General features: G+C 37.2%; 1 protein-coding gene across 8 annotated transcripts; it reads right to left on the reverse strand.

The window, feature by feature from the left end:
• Positions 1–2342: 2342 nt before the first annotated feature.
• On the reverse strand, positions 2343–27880 carry CPSF6 (cleavage and polyadenylation specific factor 6). Of its 8 annotated transcripts, none has more exons than XM_062016441.1 (12): positions 27746–27880; positions 19620–19829; positions 17671–17774; positions 16799–16944; positions 15921–16094; positions 14948–15019; positions 14294–14798; positions 13053–13145; positions 11915–12030; positions 11437–11590; positions 10315–10506; positions 2343–2770 (listed from the first exon to the last, which is right to left on the reverse strand). In XM_062016441.1, exons 1-11 carry the CDS (start codon positions 27803–27805, stop codon positions 10320–10322), a joined length of 1821 nt encoding a protein of 606 aa, XP_061872425.1. In that variant the 5' UTR covers positions 27806–27880; the 3' UTR covers positions 2343–2770; positions 10315–10319. The 8 variants fall into 8 exon arrangements, with proteins under 8 accessions (XP_061872425.1, XP_061872411.1, XP_061872431.1 ...); XM_062016427.1 differs by having other exon boundaries at positions 10315–10509; XM_062016434.1 differs by lacking the exon at positions 2343–2770 and adding an exon at positions 10143–10173 and having other exon boundaries at positions 10315–10509.

The raw sequence follows: 27880 nt of genomic DNA on the forward strand, positions 1-27880 counted from the left end.
AATATCAAAGAGCACAGCAGTAGCCATCACCAGCCAGTAAACTGCCAAACTGCTGTTTCCTAAGTGTGCACAGGAACTGCCAGTAACATTCAATAAACCAAAACCCAGTAAAAATTCTACTACAAATCCAGTTGTACATGACGTGACTTAGGCATATTCCTTTTTGGTGTCTCTAAGGGTCTTTGGATTTTTTTTTTTCCTGTACATTTTTTTGTTTGTTTCATTAAAAAAATCCTAACAAATGAAACTCACAATAACAAGAAAAGAGTATTATCTAAATTGTACCACAGTACACTTAGTTAAAATTAAGCATTCAAAGAACAGGCAGAAATAAGGGGCTTCATATGGGGACCTCATCTCTCAAGTCACAATGATCGTTCAGTCTTAGTTATTTTTCTCCTGCTCTCCCCTCGCTGCTATTTCCATCGCCAGCAATGGAAATCTATATGTGAGTAAGAAACTGCACTCTGTGTAAAAAGAGCAACAGTTTCCTTAAATCTATTTCAACGTGGAGTAAAATATCAGTTCCTGCATAAAATCCTTGTAAATTGGCTTTTTTATTTTAAGATTTAGTTTATCTACGCAATGTAACATTACTTACCTGCTGCCTCTCCAGTATTAGCTATTCCCCATGTAACAGCTACAGGCAGGTTATTTCTTCCTCAAACTTATTACACACAGCAGTAAACAATGGTTTTAAGAAAAAAATTACAACAGTACTGTTTGTAACCAACACCTATTCACAAAAAGCAGGAAAGAGTAGTGACTTGTTTGATACAACTTTCAGTTTTACAAAATTTTAAAAGGCAGTTTTCATTTCCAAACAGGATTAAACAGACATGTCAAATATCTTCTCAGTAGCAAATAGTTCCATAAACACCAGTGATCCCATGCATGAGGAATTGAGGTACACAATTTAAGAGAAAAAAAAAAAAAAAGGAGAGGGAGAGTCTGAAGCTGTAGCCAACTCCAACAGCATCAACCTGGCTGCAGGAAACTTGGCTGAGTGGTAGGTGACAAAAATATTACGAGCATTTCAGACTTATGCAAAACTTGTGCAGTTGCACAGGCTACTCATCCCAACTCAGTAAAGCATAAAAATCACTCACATATGGAAATAAGGTACTTAAAGAGTATGTTTACATTCCTTGAAATCTATGGAATGTAAGCACATGGTTTTAAATGTTCTGGAAAACCATACGGACTGAAGTGCTTTCCTGAACAGGGTAACATTTTAGGTAGGCTGTAAAATCTTCAAAATACGTAAAGAAAGAAATTGAGAGTTGCCTAAGAGTTGCCTCTTAAAGCCATCTGAGGTCTTGAAACTTAACTTAAAACATTAAGTGCAGCTATTTGATTAAGTGAAAACTCCAAGAGAATAAATCCATTACGTAACAATTTACAATAGACTGAAAGTGAGCCTTGGTGCAAGGCCGCCAGAAACAAAGTTTTTGCAACTGACATGAACTTCCTACTCACTTGCATTTCACACTTCATGAAGTTTAAAACAAATTCTAAAATTTGAAGTCAGCTTTCACTGTGAGCTCCATTAATTTGTTTTTAGGTAAATTTACAAAACCTCATCTGACAGATTTAATCAGTGCCGCTTTTTGCTAAGGCATTTAAATACTGCCCATCACTGAACAAGGACATACACGTGTACCTTCTCTTTTATATGCATGTGTGAATAAACCCTGAAGTATTAAGAAAATACTAAATCCATAAAGTCTGAAAAATGGGAACATCTGGTTTCTTCTGGCACATTTCTAATATACAACTATGTACAGGCTGCTACAGCCCAGGGGGTGGAGGGGGAGCACACACAAGCACTATTACTATAAAACTGTAAACAACTGCAGGGTTTTGGTTTGGTTTTTAAACCTAACCTTTCCACCCTTTAGCATGGACAGTTGAAGTCCACTTGAACAGCTGAAGTTTGTATTAACTGTAGTGTCAAATTGAGATCCAGGCTGCATGAGAGAGAATTCTCAGCGTGCTAAAATCACAGGCATGAGACCACTTCTCCTCAAGACAAAGAGCTGCAGTTTTTACAGTTTTATATGTCAATCAGCAAATTCACAAGCCACCTAGGTAAAACACTGCTAGAAAGCAAAATAGCATTAAAGGTTTTATGTAATCACCTATTTTCATATCAAAATTGAATGTGAGAGAGCAACATTAGTATGTTTAACTCACTGAATGCAAGATTAGGTTGAGGCATATGCAAGAACTATTGCAATGTTTTTAAAGACAGCATCAATGTTTTCATTGTAACATTATCTTTAAATATTGCTGAACACAAGACTTTCCCTGAGGTGTAAACATCAAATAACTTGAACAGCTTTACACATCAGCCCCATTAAACAGTTTATTACAACACTACATCTACTGTAATCAGTGGTGCTGTGTACAGACATTATCATATGAACAGTTTAACATGAACAAACTACTATAAAAACAAGCATTTACTCGACTTTTTCCAATTGCTTGCACATTATAATTGCCAAATGTATATAACCAGTAATAAAGTTGCAAAAGCTATAAGGTTTAAATCACACAGGTTTCCCTCAAATAAAACAGTTAAGCAACATAAAAAAGTAAAAGAGCTACTGGTTACCATGTATGCAGATTTGCTTTATTCAGATCTATTCCTGTTCATTTTATCCATGAATCCTTACAGGCTCAGTTCAATCACATGAAGCAAACTGCTGGACAAGCATCTTTCCTTGAAGAATGTATCTTGTCTTGCACGCTGTTCCTCTTCCTTCAGCTGTAATGTGTCAAAATTTGTGATGTAGATTTTGCTAGTCCCCATAATACACAGAAAATTGTTGGCTTATCTATACATACACAAGTCGTGCATCTACTTCATCATAATGTAAACTAACACAAGATACCCAGAAGCAGCAGCTACTTCTTTGTGCACGAAAGGCTTTTCTAATACAGTAGTTAAAAAAGATAATTAACGTTGTTGTACAACAAATTTGAAAAAGATATAAATTTCACAACTGAAGTGTCAAATGATAAAGGAATAAATAGCTACTGTTCCTGTGACTGATGGAAATATTTGTAGAGAACACTTCCTAAAGTACGCATTCTGCAAGAGTAAATGAACAAGCACATAAGGTAATTTTGCCACAACTGGGTTTTTACATGTTTACCTGCCCACTTACAGAAGTTTTAAGAGGTTTGACATTTAAGTAATGCACTGATTGATTAGTGAAGTGGATGTCTCACAGCTTAGTGACATTTAAAAGTGCACAGAAACTGATACCAGTTTGTAAAAAAATTCAGACTAGTGGCAAGCAGGATGGTCTTCACAGCTAGAAACACATGCTTGCAGTTTAATCACACAAACCCACTTTTGAAGTAATACAATAGAGATTTGTATGTTTCCTCCCCTACTTGACCTAGCAAAAAAACAAAAAAAAACCAAGCCAGGCCCTACTTCCTGCTCTCCTGTGTTTTGGCAAATTAAGGAACCATACCATTCAGAGTTAATTACCGTTAAGAGTTCACAAAATACTTGGCATGGTATAATGCCATACACAGGATTTCAGTTGAATCCCATTACAAAACAATTAGCTATCTTCATTTTATTATTAATTCACAATTTCAACATTCATTAATTTCAAAATAGTTCAAATCAAATTGTTCAAAAACCCAACACATTAAATTGTTCATTTGAAAACCAAGACATTTAGAGGAGCAATTTCATGAATGTGCACCAGTACACAGCTGTCAAGTAGTCCTTCACTAGTAAAACGATTTCAAAGAAGAAGGGAAAATCAAGTACCGAAATTTTGCATGAACAATTGACACTTTTCCATTTGCTTTCTTCTAAATCATTGATAGAAACTTTTACAAAGTACATAACCAAATAGTCTCCATGCACTATAGGATGTATACACATTAATCCAAAGCCAAAGCAGTAACTGGAATTTCTGTTCTTATTTGCAGGCTTTGTTCTCAAGTCATGAATGTATCAACCAATAACTACATTTAAGGAAGTTCCTTCCCCAAGCCAAAATTTTCATAGATGTTGTCTACTTCAAAAATTTATTAGTAGCAAAGTGACAAGGTGCAGCTTCCACAAGAAGATGTGTTCAGAGTTGCAAGCCAAGTAGTACTAACATAGATGGGAGCAACTCCGTTTTTTAGTGGGGAACATTAGTATATGACAGCTGTGAGACTGCACGTCAGAATTTGCTGCTCTCATCATACAATTGCTGCGGCAAGAATTATGGATCTTTATCACTTCTATGGCAACAGTTAACAGATCCAAAGCACTATATATGATAATGCTAGCATAAGAAAGCTTCAGCTCTTGGCAATAATTTTATAGATTTGTATGGGTACTTATGGAACTAGAGGAACTTTAAAGGACGCATGATAAATTTAGGATTAGGATTAATACTTTTCATTAGAGTGCTCTTAAGATGGCCAACGCCACACTGAACCTTCATTTTAAAAACACAACCAACTAAAATCCCCAAGTGGTGTACATTCTGGTTCCAAGTATTCTGACACTATTTGCCACTCTTGGCAAAACTGGAAACCTTTGTGGTTCCAGGACAGATAAACAAATGAGTATGGATTATACTTTCAAGCTCAGCCCTTTCCAGTATTCCACAAGCAAGTGGAATATTGAAGTAAGAAACAACATTAAAAAAAATAAAAACTGAATCTCTACTCAGTACTTCTTGGCAATGCTGTTTGCCATCTGTCTCAAGCTCATATAAGCTATCTGTCCCAAGCGTGTGCTTTGTTTGTACAATTTAACACCACACAGCAGTCAAGTTTCTTGCCATTTCTACTAGTAAAACCCAAATTTCAGACTTATCTATTCAATAGTTATTTTGTGGATTAAAAGTTAGGAGTTTATGTCAGAACATTTCACAAATGAAATCTCAGAACTTAAGTGACCAAACATTTTTGTATTTATGCAAGATGCAACTTGAGCATTTTTCCTTCACAAAGACAGACTCTTACAATAAAACCCAATCGATTTCTTGTATGCATATAAAGCATCTTGCAATAGGCAACTCTATTATTTTTATCTTTTTAATTCCACTTATCCAAAGAAGCGTAATAGCTTTAAACAGCTTTCAGAACTGTGAGAACTCTACAGTAGTTTAAAGCTGTATGTGCATACACCATCAAGTTGTTATAGTACTGTAATTTCTGATATTTTCAGAGATTGAAATTCAATCTCCCAACATGTTCACATTTCAGTAAAAGGCACGATACACATTTGTCATTATATCCTAATACCTCTTACTTCATGTAATTCTCCTTTATTTTATTCTATACATAAAAGAAAAAAATACACAGAGCAAAAATCCCACAGAAAGTATCAGCTTGAAAGCCTATTTTTTTTTTAACTTTAACTACAATTCCAGAACACCACACAACTCCAAATACTGTGATGCTTTAGCACTAACACAATGGGAAACAAGAAATTTCAAGCTTGATTTGTCCTTCTGTATGTAAGCTGAGACAGATATGTGATTCTGTTCATCATACATATACAAACAAGACTATTTTACCACTGCTAGCACGTTCTTACATTTGTTTCCTTTCCCCACCCCCATTATTAGTGTACTTACCTGATATCTTTGTTCAATCTCAGGTTAAAATTTAAGATCAACACTAGAACAATTTCCTGACTTTATAAATAGTTTTACATGGGAAGAAAATAATGTTCCCAAACTAGTTTCATTCATTATGTATGTTTTACTCCTACTATCCAAGCTTGTCTATTCACCAAAAATAACTGATGAACTGAGACAGGTGTTTCAGAAAACTCAATCTTTAGTTTACAACTTAAGAATACGTAAATTATTGGCAAGTATCTTTCACATTAATATATGAGGAAGACACAAAAAGGTAGATCAGGCTGCCACAGGAAAACATAAAAATGAAGTTATCTTTGTCTTTTTTTTTTGTTGTTAAAAAGAAAACTTAGTTCTCAAACCACAATGAGCAAAAAGGAAAAAAAAAAATTTTTTTCATTCTTTGGAGAACACCACAGCAACCAACATTTTCACTTGCAGGTAACTTCTTTATGTTTCAAATGCTATAAAGCTTTACAGTTTCCTGGGCAACTTGCACACAGCACTTATTTGTCAGGATTCCCAGTTTCCCAAATGAAAGAAAAAAAGCACGGGACATGGGGAAAAGAAAAATATAAACGTCTCTAAAGACACTTCATATGACAAGAAAATTACAGCAATATGTTAACAGAAAAAAAACCCGAATAAAAGTTATGAGGTTACACATTTGAAAGCAAAGAAGTTTGTTTTTTGAATTGTAACCCTCATGAAAATGAGAGAAATCACTGACCATTATGCAACAAACTATACATTTCTGTGAATCACCAGAGCAGCCATAGAACAGACTTCAAGCAGCACATAAAAGAGTGGCACTGCTTGCCTCTGTCAGTCTATGGTGGATTTCAAATACTAAATGAGATGCCCAAAGCACTATTTTTCTTTGATGAAACCTAGATGCAGTAGAATGGTGTCATCCCCATATATGAGCTTCCTCAAAAATACACATTTTACAAAAGGAGAGATGAGGTAAATAACGTTCGTAACAGCCTCTTACTGAGAAGAACTGAAGTAATATTAGACAGGTACATCTATACCCAGGTCTTGTATGATTCACTTAAAATTCTGATATCAACTAGAAGCTTATTATTAAAATAATTTACAAAAATAAGTGTTTTGTTATTAATTTACAAGGTTTTTTAAGAGGCTAATTTCATACTTCCCTTGATGTTTAAGTGGTTGCTAACACACAGTTACAGTAAAGTGCCTACTCACACAAGCAAAAATATTGAATATTACTTATTACTTATAATATCAGTACCATCTCCCCTCCTACTGACAACAAAAAAATTCCAGTCATGTTAGTTCTTAGATCACTCCAAAGTTGAAACTATTTCAGAGAGACCTGAGAGTAATTTAAGAAGCAAATGAGCCTCAGACTTTAAATTATTTTGCTTACAGTGGTTTGAGAGCAGAAAAATCAGAGGAAAACCACAAAATATGGAATACAAAGTCTACATACATAATCAGCTGTTACAATGTGATTTTGTCTTTGCAATTTAGTCCAAATCCAGTTTAAAAATGAAATAATCAATCAACCCAATAACAAAAACATAAAATGAAAAATTTCACATTCAGCAGTTATAAAAATTCAGACAGATTAAGATTGGGACAACGTATTAGCTAGAAATACATCATTGAGTATCAGTTAAACTAATAAAAAAAAAAGGAACTGTCTAAAAAGAGTCAGGACTCATGTTGATGAAGTTACATTACTATTCTGTTTGTACACATTAATTTTACTGTTAATCCTTCTAAACATTATTCTTTTGGACTCTTTTTTCTTGACTAATAAAAGTTAGGCATCTGTCTTAACTCCATCGTTATCTTTTACATCTATAGGCCTTCTATCAGCCAAGACAAGATGTTTCAAGGAAACATTCAGTTTATAGTAATTCTGTAGAATTCATTATCAAAGTACATGAAGCCTCACTCAAGTAAAGGCATCACAGTCTTGAAATAATTTAATTTTAAGTCATGAAGTGTACAAACAGAAGTGTAAACACCTGCTATGGTACATCTAATCTTTTTAATAAGAGTTTTATTATTATAAACACATTTAGTAAGTTACTCCCATTTAACCCATCTGTATAAATGTAATACAGTACAAACTGAATTTCACTGTATACAAAAAAGTTCACAATGGATCTTTAAAATCCTTCTAAACTAGATGTGTAACACTATAAAAAAAAAGCCAGTACAGTATCACAGTTATAACTATAGGTACACAATAAGGAGAAGTATAGGTGCCATTCATAGGGTGCAGGCACAGAGGCAACTTCATGTTATCTGGTAAACACAGTAATATGGGGAGTACCTCTTTTCAGAATTGATGAGATTTATTAGGTGACTGAGACTGTTAAATCCATTCATGAATATTAATCAATGTAAAGAACAAAACAAAAAAAAATGTATGGCAACAAACATCTTAGTGAAAATGAAACATACAATCCAGGAGAGATCTGTGTTTCTTATGTGCATGTATAAATATATAAACAAGAACTACAATAAACTACTTCTTCATTAAATATAGCAAACAGACAAAATGTTTACAACTTAGCTTTAAAAAAATACCAAATGCTTTCATGTACATGCAGAATACTAAATTTGCCCTTTCAATCAGGTTCTTAGAACCTATTTTCTTCTTTGCACAAGTGAATCTTTACCTAAACACAATCCCTCTGAAAGAAAAGTCTGAGCACACAGTAAAGTTGAAGGATGTTGCATACATAAATCCCATCTGAACTGAGACTGAAACCACAGCCTCATTTTTAAATTGTGCTTTGGAAATTATAAAATGCAGCCTAATGCTACTTGATAATGTTTTCTTGGGGTGACAGGGTGGGTAATCTGTACTTGGCACAGAAACTTCTTAGCTACATGCACAACACTAAAGACATAAAAATTAAAGCCCCATTAATTATGTCAAGGGCAAAAAGAAAAAATCTCACAAATTCCAGATTATTAACAATTTTTAGTATGGCTTATCCCTACTCAGAGGAAGCCACTCTAGAAATGCAGTCATCACTCACCTCAATGGTTATCTCCTATAACAACAACTACTTGGAAACATCACAAATATTTATCATTAAAGGTAAAAACTCAGCTCAACAAAGAAATCTGCTTCTGTCAAACCTGTATTTTTGTTTTCTGATATTTTACAATTACGAACCACAGCTGCTACTTTTATGCAACTCCAGAAATCCTTTTATCAATCTATTTTTTACAGCATAGAGTGGCATTAACAGATATATACTGACAATTTTATTTCTGCTGCCATGCTTCACCTTCCTATGTAAGCCTTTGACTCCCCTTATCTAGGTCCATTACTGCTTTGTGTGTCCCGTTAGTACATGAACCCAAGACAACATCCCACGTAATACTCAATAGACTAGAGCACTTAGGACCAGAATTTGTTCTCTTTAAAAGGAGTCAGTGACATAGAAGTTTGACTGAAAAAACTGACATTTAACTAACATAAAAGCATAGTACATGTTATAGGATTCCTAACATTTTTCTCTATTTAACTTCTGTAAACAAACTTCTATGACAAACACCACATACAAATCTAGAAACTAAAGCTGAGGGTAAATGTGAGAAATGGAAGTCAGGCGGATAGGTGAGCTTCAATTTTTTGCAAGCTTCAATTTTAATGTATATGTAGTAGGAAATTCTTCTAAAAAAGGACAAGATCCACTGCAGAGAAACTAACAGGTAGGGTTTTTCAACTGTCAACTATAAGGAATCATGGGCCGTCCGAATTCTCAGTCCTCAAAATGGTATGTTACATAATGTGATGAATACTTTTATGTATTCTAAAGCTCTCAGCAGTACAGTGAAAATGCATTGTTTAGCATGCTACTCTGTAGCTACCTAGACATTTCATGCATGCAAGACTGCAGATATATGAAATACAAGAACACATTAGTTTTTGAACAATCATAAAAGAAACAATCCTTTTGTCATACATTTATTTACTAGTCTTCAGAAAATCACTATCAAAGAAAGTCAGGGAAAAGAAAAAAAAAACCAAACAAAACAGGGACAGGGAAAAAAATGTGACAGGGAACAACTGATCATAAACCTTGTTGAAGACACCACCTGAATTTAGCTAGAAGGCAGAGATACTGACAGGTTTCTGAATTTGAATAAAACTCACTGGGGAAAAAAAACCAGTCCAAATACAGAAGCCACCCAGAAAACCCAGTATCGTACTTGTGCGACAGGACAGCAACTGTTAAGTACCCTAAATTGAAATAATCCACAGGTAACACACAAAGGACTAAATGCTGCGGTCCTTACACAAACAGATTTAAAAATACAAAATACAAACATAATTTTATTATAATCTTCTAAGATTACAAAGAGAGCAGACTTATCAATCTGTCTTACTGCTTTTTCAAGCATGGGTTTCATCACATTTCATAAAAACTGCAAACATTAAGTCCACGTCAAATTAATAGCGCAGCACGCAAACAGCAGAAGATAATCACACAAACCCACCCTCCCTCCCTTCAAGACCAGTTACCTGTCGTTACTTACCTCATGTTCACGTCAGATGCTGCAAGGAGAAAGTGATTCAGTACACAGCGTACGGCCATTTAAATGCAGATATTAATGGTGAAAATAACCCCAAACCTAGAGTGGTTACTTTCAGTAAGTCAGTAACAGTAAAATTCAAGGACATGAAACAAAAGCTCACCTTCTTTAACGATGACGATACTCCCTCTCTCTGTCTCGTTCTCTGTCGCGATCTCTGTCACGATCACGGTGTCTCTCTCTTTCACGGCTTCTTTCCCGATAGTAGTCATCGTGACGATCTCTACTACGCGATTTGTGGCGTCTGCTTTTTTCTCGTGACCTACTGTGGTCCCTCTCTCTGGATCGCTCACGTCTTCTAAAAGAAATTACTTCATTACATTTTTCCTCTGAATACAAGCCACCTGCATGTCAATTCCGTATTCTGGTTACGAGCACGACTTTGATCAAAAAGACAATATGAGACATTTATATACAAGAGGTATAATAAGACATTTCATGCGCTTTTCACTGCGATGCAGATTTTTTGGTACGTAACGTGAAAGACGGTTAGTAGCTAAGAGTTCAGCTACAAATAAGGCTCATCCACTTTCTAACGTATCAAGGCAAAGTCAGAAAGCACATGCTCAGAAAGGGGGATGAGATGGTTGAAATCAGCTGGGGGAATCAAATGATTGCTACAATATGGCTGCTAATCTGCGTACCGAAATTATGTGCTAACACCAGCTGTCTTTATAGTTTTAATATTCCATGCAAATACACTACTGCTACAGTATCTAAAGGAACTAGAGGCTCAGTTTATCCTAATGCTGTAAGAGATTAGTATTTCTGTCAAAACTTATTTGTACTAGATACAAATTCTGCCCATCTTTTTTTTTCCCCCAACTCAGGTGTACTTCTATTGTGACAAACGTGGAGAAAATTATTTATAAGCAACATGAAAACTGGTTTCAAATAGCCTCAGTAGCAGATTCTAATAAAAATCACGCACCGGACATATTAATTGATAAAAGGATAATTCTACATATTACAAGAGTCCCATATAGGAAAGGATACTAAATAGAACTAAAGAGTTATATTTAAGATAGTCAGATCAATTCTGAAAAGGAGGTTAACTAAAAGACAGCTAAGTTTGGGAAATTCCTATTTGGTTCTGTCACACATTTCTTGTGCGACTCAACAACTCACTAAGCTTCTTACACGACTTCATTTCTATCCTATGAACTAGTCCTGCGCTACACCTTCCCATTTGTGAGTAAGGACAGATGGAAGAGGAAAGTTTTACCTGGATCCAGAACCATAAGACTTAGACTCAATTCCATGAAGGCAGTCCTGAAGAGAGCTAATAAGGACTTTACAGCGATCATCTGCAGATACCTTGGACTGTTTAATTAAGGAAATTGCAGTTACCAAGGTCTCTATAGCACTTCCATAGTCCCCTGGAAATAAGATAAGGCTGTGATCAGAAAATTCAGCAAATAAAAACAAAGATTTTCAGCTGTAATAGTATTACCATTTTGAATATTTTCTCTTCATGAGTCATCCAGATCAATTGCCGCAGAATAAAACATTAAAACACTATTCAGATCAGTACTCAGAAGGCATTTAGAAACAAATTGAAGCACAGTACAAAATCAGCCATAGGCTGTGCCTAAATGATGTCACTTAAAAATATGTGGCTTCGGGGCTGCCATTTCACAATAGAAAAACTATAAACTCTTTTCAGTTGGGTAGAATAACAAACACATTTGAGTTTTACTAACCAGCACTGGCATCTGATACAGCTCTTGAAATGGCACTGCTTGAGATAGCCCTATTTCTATTCATTATTTCTTCAAATTCTGCTTCACTTAGAGGTGTCCTTGCAGCATCCATTTCTCTGTAAGCAATAAAACTAGTATTTAAAAGGTTAAGAAAAACTTCAGAAGATATCATTGCAGTTTTAACAATCCAAGTTTGCAACTTTAAGCACAGTGACAAACAGAAAAGAAAGCAGGATCTGGGTTTGGTTTTGGTTTTTGTTAAGGACCATGTTACAATATAAAATCCTGAAAGCTAAAAAACAAACAAAAACATTAAAAAAAGAAAAATGTAAGAAACAATTAAGACATTGCTGTATAAACAGACTTATTTTTTGTTGATCCCATCTATTTTGAAGATTCATCAGCACTTAATATTGTGCTTTCCAAATATTTATCATTCTCATTAAATCCTTTAAGGTATGTAAGCAGATATTATCTCAATTGAATAGATATGGAAATACATGTACATAGGCAATGCGACTTTGAGCAAAATTAGAGATCATTTTTATAACAATACTGGAATTACAACTATATGATCCTGTTTCCCAGATCTTAACTAAGACCAGAATGCTATAACTTATGAAAATCGAATAGTCTGTCATCTTTAAACACTCAGTTTTCTGAATGATACTTCAACATTTCACAGCTAATTTTGTGTTGGGTTTTGATTTTGGATTTTTTTTTTTAAAATTTCTGGTCAAGTTCAAGGTGCTCCAATTTGACCTCCAAACCAGTCACAGTAAGGAGGAAGCAATAAAGCAGAAACCTCATACTCATTAAACTTTTAAGCTTTAATTATTAGCTACCTATACAGGGTTTCCAAAGTAACAGAAGTTAACCTACACAAAAATTTTCCCAAAAGTTTTGCAGTGTCCTATTATCCAGTCTCTGTATCATATAGAAAATTTGGAGAAATGTGTTAGAGACAAACGTTGAGACTGTTCAACTGGCCCACTGCTTGATATGTCTAGAACAGTGTTAGTTCTTCTGGTAGAAAGAAAATGCAGAATAATAAGCAATGCTATCCTCTTAATTGAAAGAAGTGGAACAAGATCCTATAGCCAGTTTAGCATAAGAGGAAATGTCTAAAAATTCATACCTCCCTGAGTTTTGAGTATTATTTTTCGTGTGCCTCCCATAGAATGGAATATGTAATTTTTCTCTTATGGACATGTTATTTCCAGTGAAACGCCTATGATATATAATTAATGACAATTTAAATAGTTACGGATGATAGTTTTAACATTATTAATGAAAATACTGGACAATAAGTTATACTGTCCTATTCCCACTCCTTCCCTCCCCAGACATTCTATAAACTGTAGACAACCTCAATTTTGTCCATCAAAAAACAACCAACGCCTTATTTTATATTTCAGGCAATTAAGCCAAATGCTTGGATTTCTGTAGTTTCTGTATGAACACAGTATGTACAGATGCATGGAGTTATTTAAAGAAGAATCAAAGCAAAGTGTCTTTACAGAAAACATCTTAAGCAAGAGAAGTGTTTCTCATGATAGCAGTAAAATCACAACCGAAAAATCCAAATACAACTACATAAAAAGTGTCTTTCTTACAATTTATCAAAAATTTTTCTGTGACGAATACAAATATGGTGAAAATCAAGGAACAGTAACAAGGCAGAGATGCTTGAAAGCACAGATGAGAAAGATGTTTCAAACAAGATGTGAAAAACTTGACAAGTCAGAGAGACTCAGAAACTCTGTCCCAGATAGGATTAACCACAGGAAAAGCCATGGCTACAAACACAGCGAGATTGCACCAAACGAGCAGAAGCACGCCTGGCTTTTGAGACAATGACTAACTTTGAATTGAGTCCTGAAGAAAAAATGACAAGCGGAGCTGCTGAAAGATGGAAATGGTATGAGCTTGTATGGCACTGTACTCAACATACACACACATTCAAAAAAGAAGAACTCCAGAGCATTCTGAAGACAGCTTGCAAAGTGTGATGACAAAGGTACAAGTCAGAATTTCAAGTTGAGAGAAAAGCACAACCAGAAGCTGCTGCATAAGAAGTGATACATAAGTCTGCATGTAGAACACATGGAATGATGACACTGTCAAATACAAACAGTGAAGACAAACAGTTCAGAGCTGAAAAGGGAAAGTGAGATTACTGGCACTGCAATTCAGGATTTTTCTTACTGCTACAAACATGTTTCTGAGAGATAATTCCCTGAGAGAAGTGAAAAGGGGCAAATTAGAAGACTGTTGCAGCCCTACTTTTTTCATCCACTGTATTAAAAAGGAAAATAAATTGCTTCCTACCAGAGGAGTAAAATCTGCTACCAAGCACATTACACCAAGAGCACTCACCTTCCAGGTGGCCCATAGTCACCTCTGTCATATGGTGGAGGTCGACCATATGGATCTGTCGGAGGTGGGCCACGGCTGTCTGAAGTAGGTATGCCACTATTGGCAGGTGGGGGGAAGAAAGCTGGATTCACATGTGGTGCAGGTGGTGGAGCACCTGGAGGTGGCCCAGGGAGATGTGGAGGAGGAGCAAGAGTCAGGGGAGGCCCAAGAGGGCCGGGTGGACGAGGGGGAAATGGACCCGGAGGTGGAGGTGGACCCTGCTGAGGTGGTGGTGGACCTGGTGGTGGCCCATAGCCTGGAACTGGTGGTGGAGGGCCTGGAGGAAGTGGCCCAAGTGGAGGCTGACCAAAAGGCTGTCCTGGAAACAGAACTGGTGGTGGTGGACGGTCACCACGATTAGGAGGTCCAGCTAATGGAGGTGGGAGGACCTGACCAGGAGGTGGAGGACCTGGTGGGCCTGGTGGGCCAGGAGGACCTAAAGGTGGACGTGGGGGAGTTTGTCCAGCTAAAATAAAAAGAAAATAAAAAAAATAGGGTTAATAAATACAAAGAAATAAAACACTTAGCAAAATAATTTAAATTCTTGCCCTTTTAAAAAATTCTTAAAAACCACAAACAACCAAAACAACCCTCACTGAACAATTTGCAACTTACACAAGACATGCATGGTCCCACTTTGGGTCCGATAGCTTAGAAAATTTGTAACAGTTGCTTGACTATCAATACCTAAAGAGAACAACATTAACTTGAAAACTGACAACCTGCCCCTGCCCACCCTCCCCCCATCACTTCATCACCTGCTATTGTTACCAAAACCCCCAAAAGCTTACAAAACCCAGAAAACATTGCATCCTACTTACACCTGCAGCTAGTCTTTCACATGGGGCACAAGATATATATTAAAAATAAATATGGGAAAGGCTGTATTGGAGACAATAAGTTAAACGCGGTATCCAAACCTACTTTCAGGTCCTCATTAGTGGTTTTTCAGTTTGACCATGTCCCTTTGCTAGTAGGCAATCTATCACTGAATAACATTTATTAAAAATACTTAAGCTGAAATGAGAACTTTACTGCAACACAAGCTTGATGGTTTAATAGACATTTCTCCCATACCAGATATCTGACTAAACATGAACTCTTCTTCTTTGAATTTATCAGTATTTTAAGTGCCAACTAACTGAAGCATCAGTGGGCATGAATCAAACCTAAATTTCTGATGATGTGCAAACTTGTAATGCAATAAGGGATGGAGTTACTTTACACTCTGCAACATAGGCCTTCTCACTCCATACAGCAAACTAGAAAATCCGAACTACACTGCGCTAAATACAAGTCTACTTGCTAACAGGCTCTACCTTAAGTTTTTCATACTTCAAGAATATGTACATTGACACATTATAAAGAATGTCTCCAAAAATGTTATTACATTACTATGAAATTTAGGAAACAGAATTCCCTGTTACAATATCAACAAAGGAATACTGTTAAATCCCACAGTCCATCTGTGAACACAGATTATAGCACATTACTGAACTGCCTTGATCTTTAGAATTCTCCAAACGAGTATTCTGCATTAAAACATGAAACACAAATGAAATGGAACTCCACATATGAATTATTTTACCTGGGAAAGGTGGTGGTGGCCCTCCTGGCCCTGCTGGGCCAGGGAATCTGTCTCCACCTGGAATGGCACCTGGAAAACGACCTCGTCCTCTATTACTAGGTGGAAATGCTGCTCGTGAGCTTCCTCCTGGAGGACCAGCTTTACCTTCCCCAGACATCTGGCCAGATTGTGTGGCTGTAATGGGAAAACAGAAGTGTAACTATAATAAATCAAAATAGGTTAAAGCTTTTAAATCTAAAGTTTTATACAGTGCTAAAGCATGACCTTATGAGCACCAACTTGCTCTTCGGAACTCAAACTCAAAGCTATTTGGGGAGGAAAAAGTGCTTTGCTAAAATATGGAAGTATTCCAGTAACCCTTTACTAATGGAACAGCATCTAGGGAGACTATTGGTCATTCCTCTATAATTCAGCCCAAGGCCACAAAAGAATGCATTTTCACACTAGGACTGGGAAGCACGACAGAAGGTGCTGAAGGAAAGCACAGCACAGAATCTCTCTTCCTCGCTTTACTATAAGCATGTCTCCAGACATCAGAATTTAATCCAATTTGTCTACAAATGTTAAATTTCTAAACGCTGCTGTGTTTTTAAAAAAATATATAACCACACAAGAAAATGAGTTTCTCCAACTGTAAGGAGAGAGCATCACAAAGCTGCAACCTCACTTTGAGAGAGCACTCACTTTGCTGTAACAATGGATCTCCAGTATACTATTTTTTTTTAAGAGGTCCACCTTTAAAACAAAGCTGATACTTCATTCACCTTCTTTGAAGTACTTTATACCTATTCAAACCATGTAGAAATGATCGCATGCTGTCAGAAAAGCTTTTGGAATTAACTTCTATTTTTCACAGACAGTATATGAGAGAGGCTTACTTTTCCTTGACTGCATTTCAAACTGACTCAGAAATTGTTTGTTACATGGAGTCACAACAGGATTCTGTCCATGTAACTCTCTTTTAGGCAATAAATCCATCAACTTTTTGGAAGATGCTTCTGATCCCACACCCACAAGAGCAAACCTGAAAGAAAGAAGAAAAAAGTTACAGTTTTCCCATTTCCTGAATATCCTGCTTCCTCATAAAAAGGTTACACACAGTATGCAAAAGAATACTTGAAAACTAAATAGAGAAACTGCCTCACAGGTCTCAGTCCAGTCTCAGAAGACAGAGTAACTCATTCTACGACATATGAGAACCACCTGAAGTGCTAATATAAGATGCATGAAAATGTACCATAACAAAGTCAGCTCTTTGGTAACCAATATGCTACACATGAATTTATACGATCAAGTTGGTTTTAAGCATACAGAGCGTTCTCATTACTCTTAAGGTGAAAGGCACACTGATGCAAGGAAGATTAGGTTGCCAGTGAAAACTGGGCTCAAATGCTCATTTTCAACAGTTAATGGAAAATAAAAACATGTAAAGAAAGTATTAATAACGGAGGTTGAGGGAACGGTATTTACACTAGAAGAAACAACAAATGTCACCATCACAGTAACTGAAGTCCAGGAATGTTAACAGAGATAGTAAAAGAGATTTAGCGCACAAAATAACGACATGCACAATACTATCATAAAAATTTATGCCTGAAATTTGACATCAGTATGAAGTCATTGATGGATATCAATAAACAAAGATTATCAGTTTACATACTAATAGTTATGAAAATACAGAATTCTTTCCCCATTTCCACCCTCTCAAACATCAGTCCATGTACATAAAAAACAAATGACAAGTTCTTACCCTTTAGACTGGCCATTAGCACGATTTTCAAAAAATTTTATCTCCAAAATATCATTTACTCCCAGTGAATGAACTGCTTCAGTTAAGTCTTCATCTGTTGTCCACTGAAAAATATTTTTAATATTAAAAAGATGAAAGCCTATCTAAAGTATAAGGAAAAGGGCAAGAACATTTTCCACGCTTTGTTTTTGTCTTTTTTGATGAGAATTTGTCAAGGGGAATACTTTATTCAAGCTGTTAATATTTTCTGACTTTTGGAGAGCAATTATTTATATTTTATAATACTCAGAAAGTTACTTTTAATAATATACACACTTTCCCATATTGCATCAACTCTTCCACAGGGGATATTGGCTACAGTATGTCAAAAAAATGAGTACTTGAGTAACTTTTGTTTTCTGTGTGTGCAAGGTTTCAACTGAACTATTTCAGTAACTATTACTTTTTCCACACAGGATGCATTTTTTTTCTCCCACAGATTCTATTACATCCACACAAAAGTCTTTTTTAAACAGTGTATTAACTAGAGAACTTTGACTAATGAGAGTTCAGTGAACTACATAATAATTGCACAAACCCAGCAGGATTTATAGATTTAAGGATGGGAAACTAGTACAGAAACTATGGTTAGAAACAACTGCTTCCACTTAACCAAACCTATTTGCTCTAACTTCCTGTTAATTACTATTAAAGTTTAACAATTTTACACATATCTGAAGATACACAAAATACACCAATACTTATGGTTTTCTTCCTACTTCTGTAACATCATCACCTCTTTACATTTCATATGGGAAGTGAAAAGGTTTTCAAGATTCTGAATTGCTTATCTGATCTCTCTTGAATCAAGGTTTCTTTTAAAAATTCAGCAAATTACTTTCCTGGGAGCTAAACACAAAGAAAACACACAAAAGCAATGCTAAAGTAAATAAATGCCCTTTTTAGTGGTTAACGTCATTCGTGAAGCAAAATAATGAGCAATAGGTAGAAACTGTTGCACATTGGGCTACCTGCTTTAGAAATTGTGACATTTGACTTGAATGAGTTCAGCTAATACATGTGCACTGATTGCATTTAAATAACTTAGAATGGTAAAACTGTTGTTAACTGCTCCTTTACTTACATGTTAGCTCCTGATATTACGATACTGTAATAAGTCATGAAAAAACACCTAAGCATCCACAACACATTCTTTTGCAAGTTTAGCACAAATAATCAGATGGGAAAAACCCCAAACTTGAATGAGAACTTTTAATGAGTGAACTTGGAAGAATTCAGCTACTGACCAACTCTAGGACTTTTGTTAACTGCAATTGATTTTAAAACACTTCAATGCTAATTGTCTAAATGTAATTATCTTAAGGGCAATTGCAGTTCAGTGAGTTATCCCAAACCTGTTACTCCTAGGAAGCAGAAATCAGCCTCAAGGCAAATACGAGTTTTGTTGCAAGAGTCACTGCCCTGGAAAAAGGGAAGTGGAAAAGGCCTTGGAAAAAGGTGAAAAGTAATTTCAAGAAAATCCCAGAGAACCTTCCTGTTTAAGCTATAAACTTCAGCAACAGTTTACTAAAAAGTAGGTTTGTTCAGTAGCTTTGAAGTATCTGTGGGCATAAAGTATTTGATAGTTTAAGCTTGTTCTCTTTCCTTCAGTTCTCTAAAAACCTTAAGAACGTGGTATCACAAACATCCCATCCATAACACTTAAAACTCAACAGGAAACTTTAAGATTTGTATTTACTAAATACATCTTTGACTTTTTAGACATTAGATAGCTCCAGATAAGCTTACTAAATTTCAAGTAACAGAAGAAAAACAGTAAAAACCTACTTGCTTTGCTATACTCTTAATATTTCACATAAAACAAATTTTAAGTAAAAAATATTTCCAGATAACTATGTTTATAATTTTAAAAATTCCTGGCTACATCTTAACAGTAGTAAAATACTTACCCAGGTAAGATTTCCAATGTACAAGGCAATTCTTTTTCCAGTATATGTATAGACAACATTTGGTGCAGCTCCTTTACCTACATCATCCCCAACAGATGGCGGGAGAGAATCCATGTAATCACGATCTTCTGGGGCATCTCCATTATTCGCAGATGGTGAAATTACATCATCATATAAATCAATCTGATCGTGTCCACCATACTCAGCTTCCTAAAACACAAAAGACACCTTAATACTATTCAACATTAAACACTCTTAAAATTCACTTGAAACACAATGCTGCTGGATAGCTGCCACCTTCCACAGACATACTAAGTCCAATCCAACAGCTACACAACATCCCTGCTGAAAAATTAACCCCTTGTTTCATCTCCAAAATTCTATCTATATAAAATTCACATATAAAATCGTATCTAAAATTGTATATAAAATTCTAATCACTTTTGTCATATTCTAAACTGATAGGGAAAAAAAATCTACAAAAAAAGAAGCCTCTGGCCTCAGTTTTGCAATACTTTTACCCCTCTAATATAAACAGGAATCCCGAAATCCCACAAGTCCTACTCCCAGATTTAGAGACACAAGCGAATGAGCAATATGCAGAATGAGAAGATAAATGTCCATTCTCAAGCACATCTTTTTTCCATCAAAACATTTGGTTGAGTGCACAGACTGATCTTCAAGAGTCCTATTGACATAGCAGCAGTCAACCTTTTAAATTTCTACTGCATTCCTAACTTGATTTTCAGCTCCTTGTTCACAGAGGAATCAGGGGGACAAAAATCTGGTTTGTTTCATTAAATTTAATAAACCTAAGGGTTTGTATTTATTATATTTATTTATTCATGGACTATAGAAAGACTATTCTACAGCATCAAGGCTTCCTCTGGAACATTTTGGTTCAGAAAAGCACCACAGACTTGTGGAGTGAATCACTTTCCCCTGGTATTGGTACATGTTACAGCACAGTTTTCGCCAAGTGAAATAGACTTGTTTTAGAGGGAAGGGAAATGAGAGTTTGTTTCCATAAGCTTTGCTTCATGTGCTCAACAACTGCATTCAACCTGCTAAACAGGGTCAGTATCAATCAGTGGTGCTTCAGACAGCTCTGAATTATATGTGTGGTAGGAATATTTGGTCCAAAAGGCCAGACTAAATTTAGTCTGAAGCACAATATGCAAACAGTGTGTTAGGCAGATGGAGTGGCTTGAGCACCGAGCCCTCAATCTGTTGATATGCTACTACCAAGCCATATAACTTTTTATTATAGAGAGCTGTATTGCCAGCACTGAAGACAATTAAAATAAGAACATACTGGCTGTAAATGATGGTAACTCCTGCACAGAAACATACAAAACACTTTTTTACAATGTAAGAAGCTGGGTGTTGTATATTTGCATTAAGGAACTATGAAAAAAAAAACAGGAAGATTTTGATACTTGCCATTTTTCATCTTATATACTGTCACTTATCATATTCCAGAAGTGATGTGGACCAATGGGATGCTGCTATCCTTTTTTACTATCCTAGCAATCACCTATAATCGAACAGGCAGATCTGTGTGACAGAGAGGCGCCATCTAAATGTCCACTGACAGGAAGGCAATAACTTCTCGGTGAACAACAGTGGTCTGACAAAGCTTAGGAGAGCCTAACAGTGTTTAATATTAACCTTCAGCTTTCACAGCTTGTTTTACCACACACAAAAGTTGAGACTTAAAAAGCCTGCAGAGGGTTCCTGGACTCTTCCACCCCAATCCACAACAGAAACTGCTTTGCTATGTTTTGGTATCAGACATAATTCAGCATCTACTATCTTGAAAATGTCTATCTAAACACTCACAGAAAAATCCCAGGTAGAACAGTTCATGGTACTAGACAGGGTAACTTACAAAGAAACAGGTTGGATTCCACAGAAAAAAGGCTGCAAAGATAGAAATTTTGATTGAAAACCCAATATATCCAAAACCATCACCAGATACTCAGCTGTTGTGAAAACATGCAAACATTCATTATCAACTGCTACTCACACAGTGAAGGTATCACTAAAATAGAAAGAAAACAAACCAACACCAAAACAGAAAAGCTAAGTTTGGCATTGTCAATCAAATAGATTTGATCCTCAGTAAACTGCACTGTTGCAATACACTCTAAACTTCAACAGAAAATTTGTCTCTCAAGTTTATCATAATTAAGGGTTTCATATTTTCACCTTATCTGACCAGTTCTATGCCTCAGTTTGATTCCTTCTGTCATCATAGCTAATGAAAGTACATTCAAAGAACTTCCTGGGATAGGCCTAAACATGACACCTTGTAGCAAGAATAAGGATGATGTCAGAAGGCAATTGAAAAGGAAATCCTCTGTTAAACACACTAATTCTAGTCATCAGTGTGTATAGATGATGACTTCAGGGAAGCAGAATTTAGTCTTAGTAAACAGATCCAAACAGGCAACCACCAGTCTTCAGAAGTACACTAACCTATGTCTCTGAGAAGGCCGAGATCAGCATTGCTAAAATACCAGAGTAAGCAGCAGCTCACAGCACTGCTGCACCTCCCCACCTGGAAGAAACTCCCCTGAAACAGATCAAGTTTCTATTACATAGGCCTTCAGGTCATCATCAAAGGAGGAAGAGAACTATCAGGGCAGCACAGTCTGCATGTAATTTTTGAGGAGCTCAAAGTACCCTTAATTTGGATCAATAAAGACGTAACAGAAAACCTGATGATGTTTACCATCATCTCTTCTTCTATCGTGCTAGTTTTGCAGCCAGCACAGAATTCACCCAGCTACCAGTCTGTCAACAAGGTATGTGGTTAGACGATTAAGAACAATCTGAGTCAGCAACTGTGAGCGTAGATAGAAAAGAGGTGTCTTCGTGGCTGTTGCACAAGATTCATCAACCCTTCCTCCTTCCTATCACATGGAAACTTACCGATACACATCCTTCTTCCCTGGATGCAGAAGAGTAAGAAAAAAGAATACAGGAAAGGTTACTTTTCTAGTCAGTCATTGAAAAGAATGCTCTGCCCATACCAGGACTTGGTTTTGACCTCTTCCAACTTCCTTGGTTAAGAGAAGACCATCAAGCATGAAGAGACGTTATTTCTGCTCAATTATTGTCTGTAAGACTGTGAATGACTAACACACTAAGAAATAAAATTAGCATATTTATTCTGCCCCCCTCTAAACTTCAAATCAGACCAGTACTACACTTCCAAAGCCCATGTTTTAACTAGACCAGTCTGAAACACTAGCTCATTCGCTCTGGAAAAATCAGGACTGAAGTTCCATATTCTGTGATACTAAGTGGAATTGGGTGAATAAAAAGGGCACTGAAAAGATACATTCTCAAAGATTCACATGACTGTTACAATTCTAGTTGTTCAGTTTTTCCTCAGTATCTTGTATTTTAATTACTGTTTGCAGTGTTTTGCAACATTCATTTTGCAACATATGAAACCCATAAATTCACAGAACACCACAGTCTTGTCCAGAAGGGACAAATTTAAAATGTTCTTTCTTTTGGGGACTTAACAGCCAAACTAATGTTGATGAGAAGAAGTGGTCACTCCCTTGACAAATGCTGGCTTGGAAGTGTTGTTTTGTGGGGTTTTTTTGTTTCATTTGGGTTTTGGGTTTTTTTAAATGAAATTTCTTTAAATGCACATATATCTCCAAGACCTGCTTTTTTCCCCATACAGCTCTTCCATTTCCTATTTAAACACTTTAAAAAGACAGCAACAATGGTTAAGTAAATAAAATGTCATGGAAAAAAATGTTATTGTTTCTGGAAAAAAAACCCCAAAACATTAAATTAAGAAAAAGCAAATTATCTAGCTTCTCCGTTATTTTTTTCATTTGATTCACAATGCTTCTGGTGAGAAACTCTAAATACACCTTAGTCTCCTCACTTGAAAAAAAAAAAAAGCCAGTAGGTCCTGAATAATAAGTTAAAAGAGATAAGCAAAAATCTTTCTGGTTTTAATTAGTTGTCTGAACACAGACAGGAACCTTAAAAAAACAGTTGGCCTTTGATGTTCCTAAAATGGCATACAGCCTGTGGCAGAAACATGTAACACGGCGGACAAATTCGTTAAACCACAGATTCCCATTTAGTTTACAGGCCCAAATACTCTCATACCTACAAATAACATTTAACCAATCTGATCCCTTGTCAAATTGAGTAACTAAAGCTTCACAAGTAGTCAAAAGTATAAATTAAACGCAGGTAGCATTGCTGCTTGCATTAGAACAAAGCTAAGAGGCAACAGATGATATGGGTCTCAAGTTTGCTCTGTAGTTTGATATTTGTAAATATACAAAGGTTATCTCTTCTCCAGGCCCCTTTCAGTAGATCAACAAAACTGCAAAATACATATTCAATAAGGTACTGCCCACGTATTTTATAACAAATGCAGACCAGTTTACTTTTTTTATCACCAAGACAGCTCTGCCCTTCTGAGTAAAGATATTATACCCCAATGTGTGCATCCCCTCCCATAAGAGGACAACTGTCCTGACATAAAGACTGTTTTTAATAACCTGTTTTATAGGACTTTTCTCACTACATACTCAAAAAAGTTTCCTCCCTGTGTTACAGACAAGTCAAGAGCGCAACTAACATGTACCTAAGAATCTGTAGCCACAGAGGTTTCCGGATAATTGGCCTCTTAGCTGCTCACTCCATGTAAATAACTTTTATTATCCAGTTACAAAATACAAAGTCAAAACTCTTTCACTTCTAATTTGTTAGCATTTAAATATCAAAAACCATAACACTACAGGCATGTTTAGACACATCCAAAATGCAACTATGCAAGTAGACTCAGAGTATAAACAAAGCAAGCAAATTTTCCACGGCATTAAAATACAAGATCTTTACATTGTTTTGTATCCTCTTGGTCAGAAGGATTTTTATACTTGTATATGTATAATAAAATCAGATATTTACTGTTTGATTATGTGCATGTATGTAGGAAAAAACCTTGGGAAATGCAAAGCTGATCAGAGCATCAGAGAACTTGACAATGCACAGTCATACCTTCATGACTGCAGGAAAGTAACCCAGTTTAGTGGCCAAAGTTGCAGGCAGCCTTGAGTCAGAACTAAGATGGCCACATGCACGGGCTCTTTGTTATTTCAGTATCATACACTGATACTCCAGGGTTTTACATACAAAAATGCACCCTAACATTTGCTAAAGTGCCTCTAAAATCTTACTATTGCCTCCTGCCATCAAGAGAATGTCAGCCTTGGCCATTTGTATTTGTATGGAAAATGACTCAACCAAGTTCTCAAAAAAAAAAAAAAAAAGGGAGGGGAAGGAAAGCACAATTTAGGAGAAAAACCCAAACAATTAGTGGGAGCCAAATTGAGTAAAGCTGTAAGCCCATGGAAAAATAATATGATCATAATGAACAATAAATTAATGAAAGAATGAGAGGCAACACTGACATAGTTTTGATGAGCTTCAGATGGAATGGGGAAGATGCATTTTCCCTAAAAAGTCAAGTTAGTCAGCCGATTGCAACCAATACTAAATACAATTCAAGAGAGTTCTAATTTGACGCTAATCTTACCCAGCTTGTAAACCTTTGGTTCTGTGGTCTTTACTTCACCCTCATAACCTGTGGTTCATTTAGTACTAATCAAACAAAACATCACTCTCCTCCTTCTCCAAGAAAAATCTCAGAACCACCTCAGGGCTGAGTACCTAGGGGCCTTGAAAGGAAACTCATCCAGTCACAAGTCCTGAATGATCCATTTACTACACATGCAAACAAAAGGTTTGTCTCAGCTTCGGTATAAACACAGTTATACTGTATCCAGAAGAATGACAAAGCTACACTGTCTATTTTCCAGGACCTGTCACTGGCAAAACTAGTGGAAAGGGTTCCTGTGGCCAAAATTGAACAAATATCAGTAAGCCAAGTTAACGTAGTGCAACACAACCAAAACCCATTTGCTTACTGTTTTACACGTAAAACAATTTTTCCTTACAACTATAGTGTTCCATAACATTTCCACTACAAATAAAAAATGCAAATCACTTTCTCCTTACAGCATTTTCTCATCATCTTCAACCACCCACAGGTATGCCCAATTTTACCAAGTGAAGCTGTCCCAACTTCAAATCAGAAACAGTAACTCATGAATAGAAGCTTATAGAGGACATCACAACAATGTCAGAATTAGAGGTAGTGGGTGGTACTGTAGAAAGTAACAACTAGTCATCTTTCTTACTTAAGAGAAGGAAATGGGACAGTGTAGAGGTGTCAATCTCTCCCAGTAAAACTTTCAACTTTAAAGTAATAGAGTTCAGCTGTGCAGGTCCAAGACAACAGGAAAGTCACAAAAATTAAACTGAAAGGAACAACCAGCAAAAAATTTGGGGGAAAAAAACCCCACCAAAACGAATTCCAAGTGGAGGGAAAAAAGGCACTAGACTCTTCATGCCTTTCTGCACTGTATTTTGCAAGGTTAACAGACTGAGGAAGCAGACTGCAGAAAAACAGCCCCAGCAGGACAACACCTGGAGTGAATACAGTGAAAAGGGCAAAAGGGTCTCCTGACTGCTGGAATAAGCTAAACCAAATTATCACAAGACTCTCTTCATCCTCCTTTGCACCACGGCTATAGGCAATAACAATATTAACCACAGCCTGAGCAAGTGAGCACAACAGAGCATCCCTGTCATTTCTGTTCTAGCAGTATCTGTCTGCACAATACTCACAGCACTATACTCCTCTACTCTGAGGGCTTCTGCACACACGAATCTACACAAACATTACTGGATTTACTTCTGAAAAACTTGACATGTTTCCAGTGGACAGGAAACTGATCAAAACAAAATCTAGTTATTAAAGTAACTGATGAGATGAACTCATGCTAAATGGATTTCTCCTAGGGTTCACTGTCATTTAAATTCATAGAATGGGGCTTCAACTGTAAAGGGAGAAACCTTCACATGTAGGTAAACTAATAACAAATCACTCCTTTCCATCTGCTCTCTGGAACAGCATTCTTTTATAGCATGCTTCTTGGAGATATTTTTAAGTTGCTATTCAAATTAACTCTGACTTCCATAACTTATTTCTCAGTTCTCTGCAGTGCAGGGAGGCATACAATTAAGCATCACTCAGAAAGCCCAGTAAAGGTGTGAAAGTGCAGTTCTCAGTTATTTATGTTCTAGGGCAGGAACAATGCGATCTGGGGCAAAGCAACCTGGAGAAGTGCAAGAGGCACAAACAGGACAGATGGTATACAAAACTGATGTGAACACCAGATTTCAGTAGGAAAGTTGGCACACGGCTTTTGGGGAAAGATAAGGGGTACAAAAATGAACTAGAAAAGTGGAGCATTTATAATACAGGGAAGTTCTGTTTATTTCACCCCCACTTGCTCCCCAAAATACAGCCTTTCTAAAGGAAAGTAGTGTGACTTTTTTAACGACTAGGAGCGAATAATGCATGAAAAAAGAAAACAAAATAAAAAATAACAACCCACCATAAAAAAAAGAAGGTAGTTTCTGTAGTGCTGCAAAATAAAGCTGCACTACCTCTACCTCGCCCGCAAAGAGCGGCCGAGTAACTGCTACCGCTCGGCGGCTTTTTTATTCATCTGCGAACAATGGCAGTATTTCCCCCCTGCCGCCGGGAAGGAGCTGCTCTTCCCACCGCATCCGGGAGGGTCCCGTCCTCTCCGGTCCGCTCCGACCCGGGATGGGAGGCGAACCTGCCACCGCTCCTGCGCGGGCATTTGAGAAGCAAAGGAGGAGAAGCCGCTCACTCCCGGCGCGCCGCGGCCTCCCTCGCCCTTCCCGCCCGCAGCCTTCCCTCAGCGGCCGCGGCCGGGCGGCGCGGAGCTCCCGCCAAGTCGGGCCCCGACAGCCCCCGCGGGACGGGGCAAGGCCGGGCCCGAGGCGCTGCCCGCCCCCGCGCAGCCTCGCGCACTCAGCACTGGCGGGGAAGCCCAGCGGCGGGGCCAGCCGAACAATGGCGGCGCGGCCGGGTCGGCCGCCGCGCTGAAGGCCTTGCAGGCGGCGCGGCGGCGAAGGCGGGCGAAGGAAGGGAAAGGAGGGGGGGAGGGAGGGGCCGCGCGGTGCCCGCCGGCCGCGCGTACCTGGTTGAATTCCTCGCCCACATCGGCGTAGATGTCGATGTGGTCCACGCCGTCCGCCATGATCCCGCCCGGCCGCGCCTCGGGCCGCCGCCAGCCGCGCCCGGCTCCGGAGCCGCCGCCGCCGGGAGGGGGGAG

This window comes from Colius striatus, chromosome 1, assembly GCF_028858725.1.
Source record: "Colius striatus isolate bColStr4 chromosome 1, bColStr4.1.hap1, whole genome shotgun sequence".
Taxonomy (NCBI): domain Eukaryota; kingdom Metazoa; phylum Chordata; class Aves; order Coliiformes; family Coliidae; genus Colius; species Colius striatus.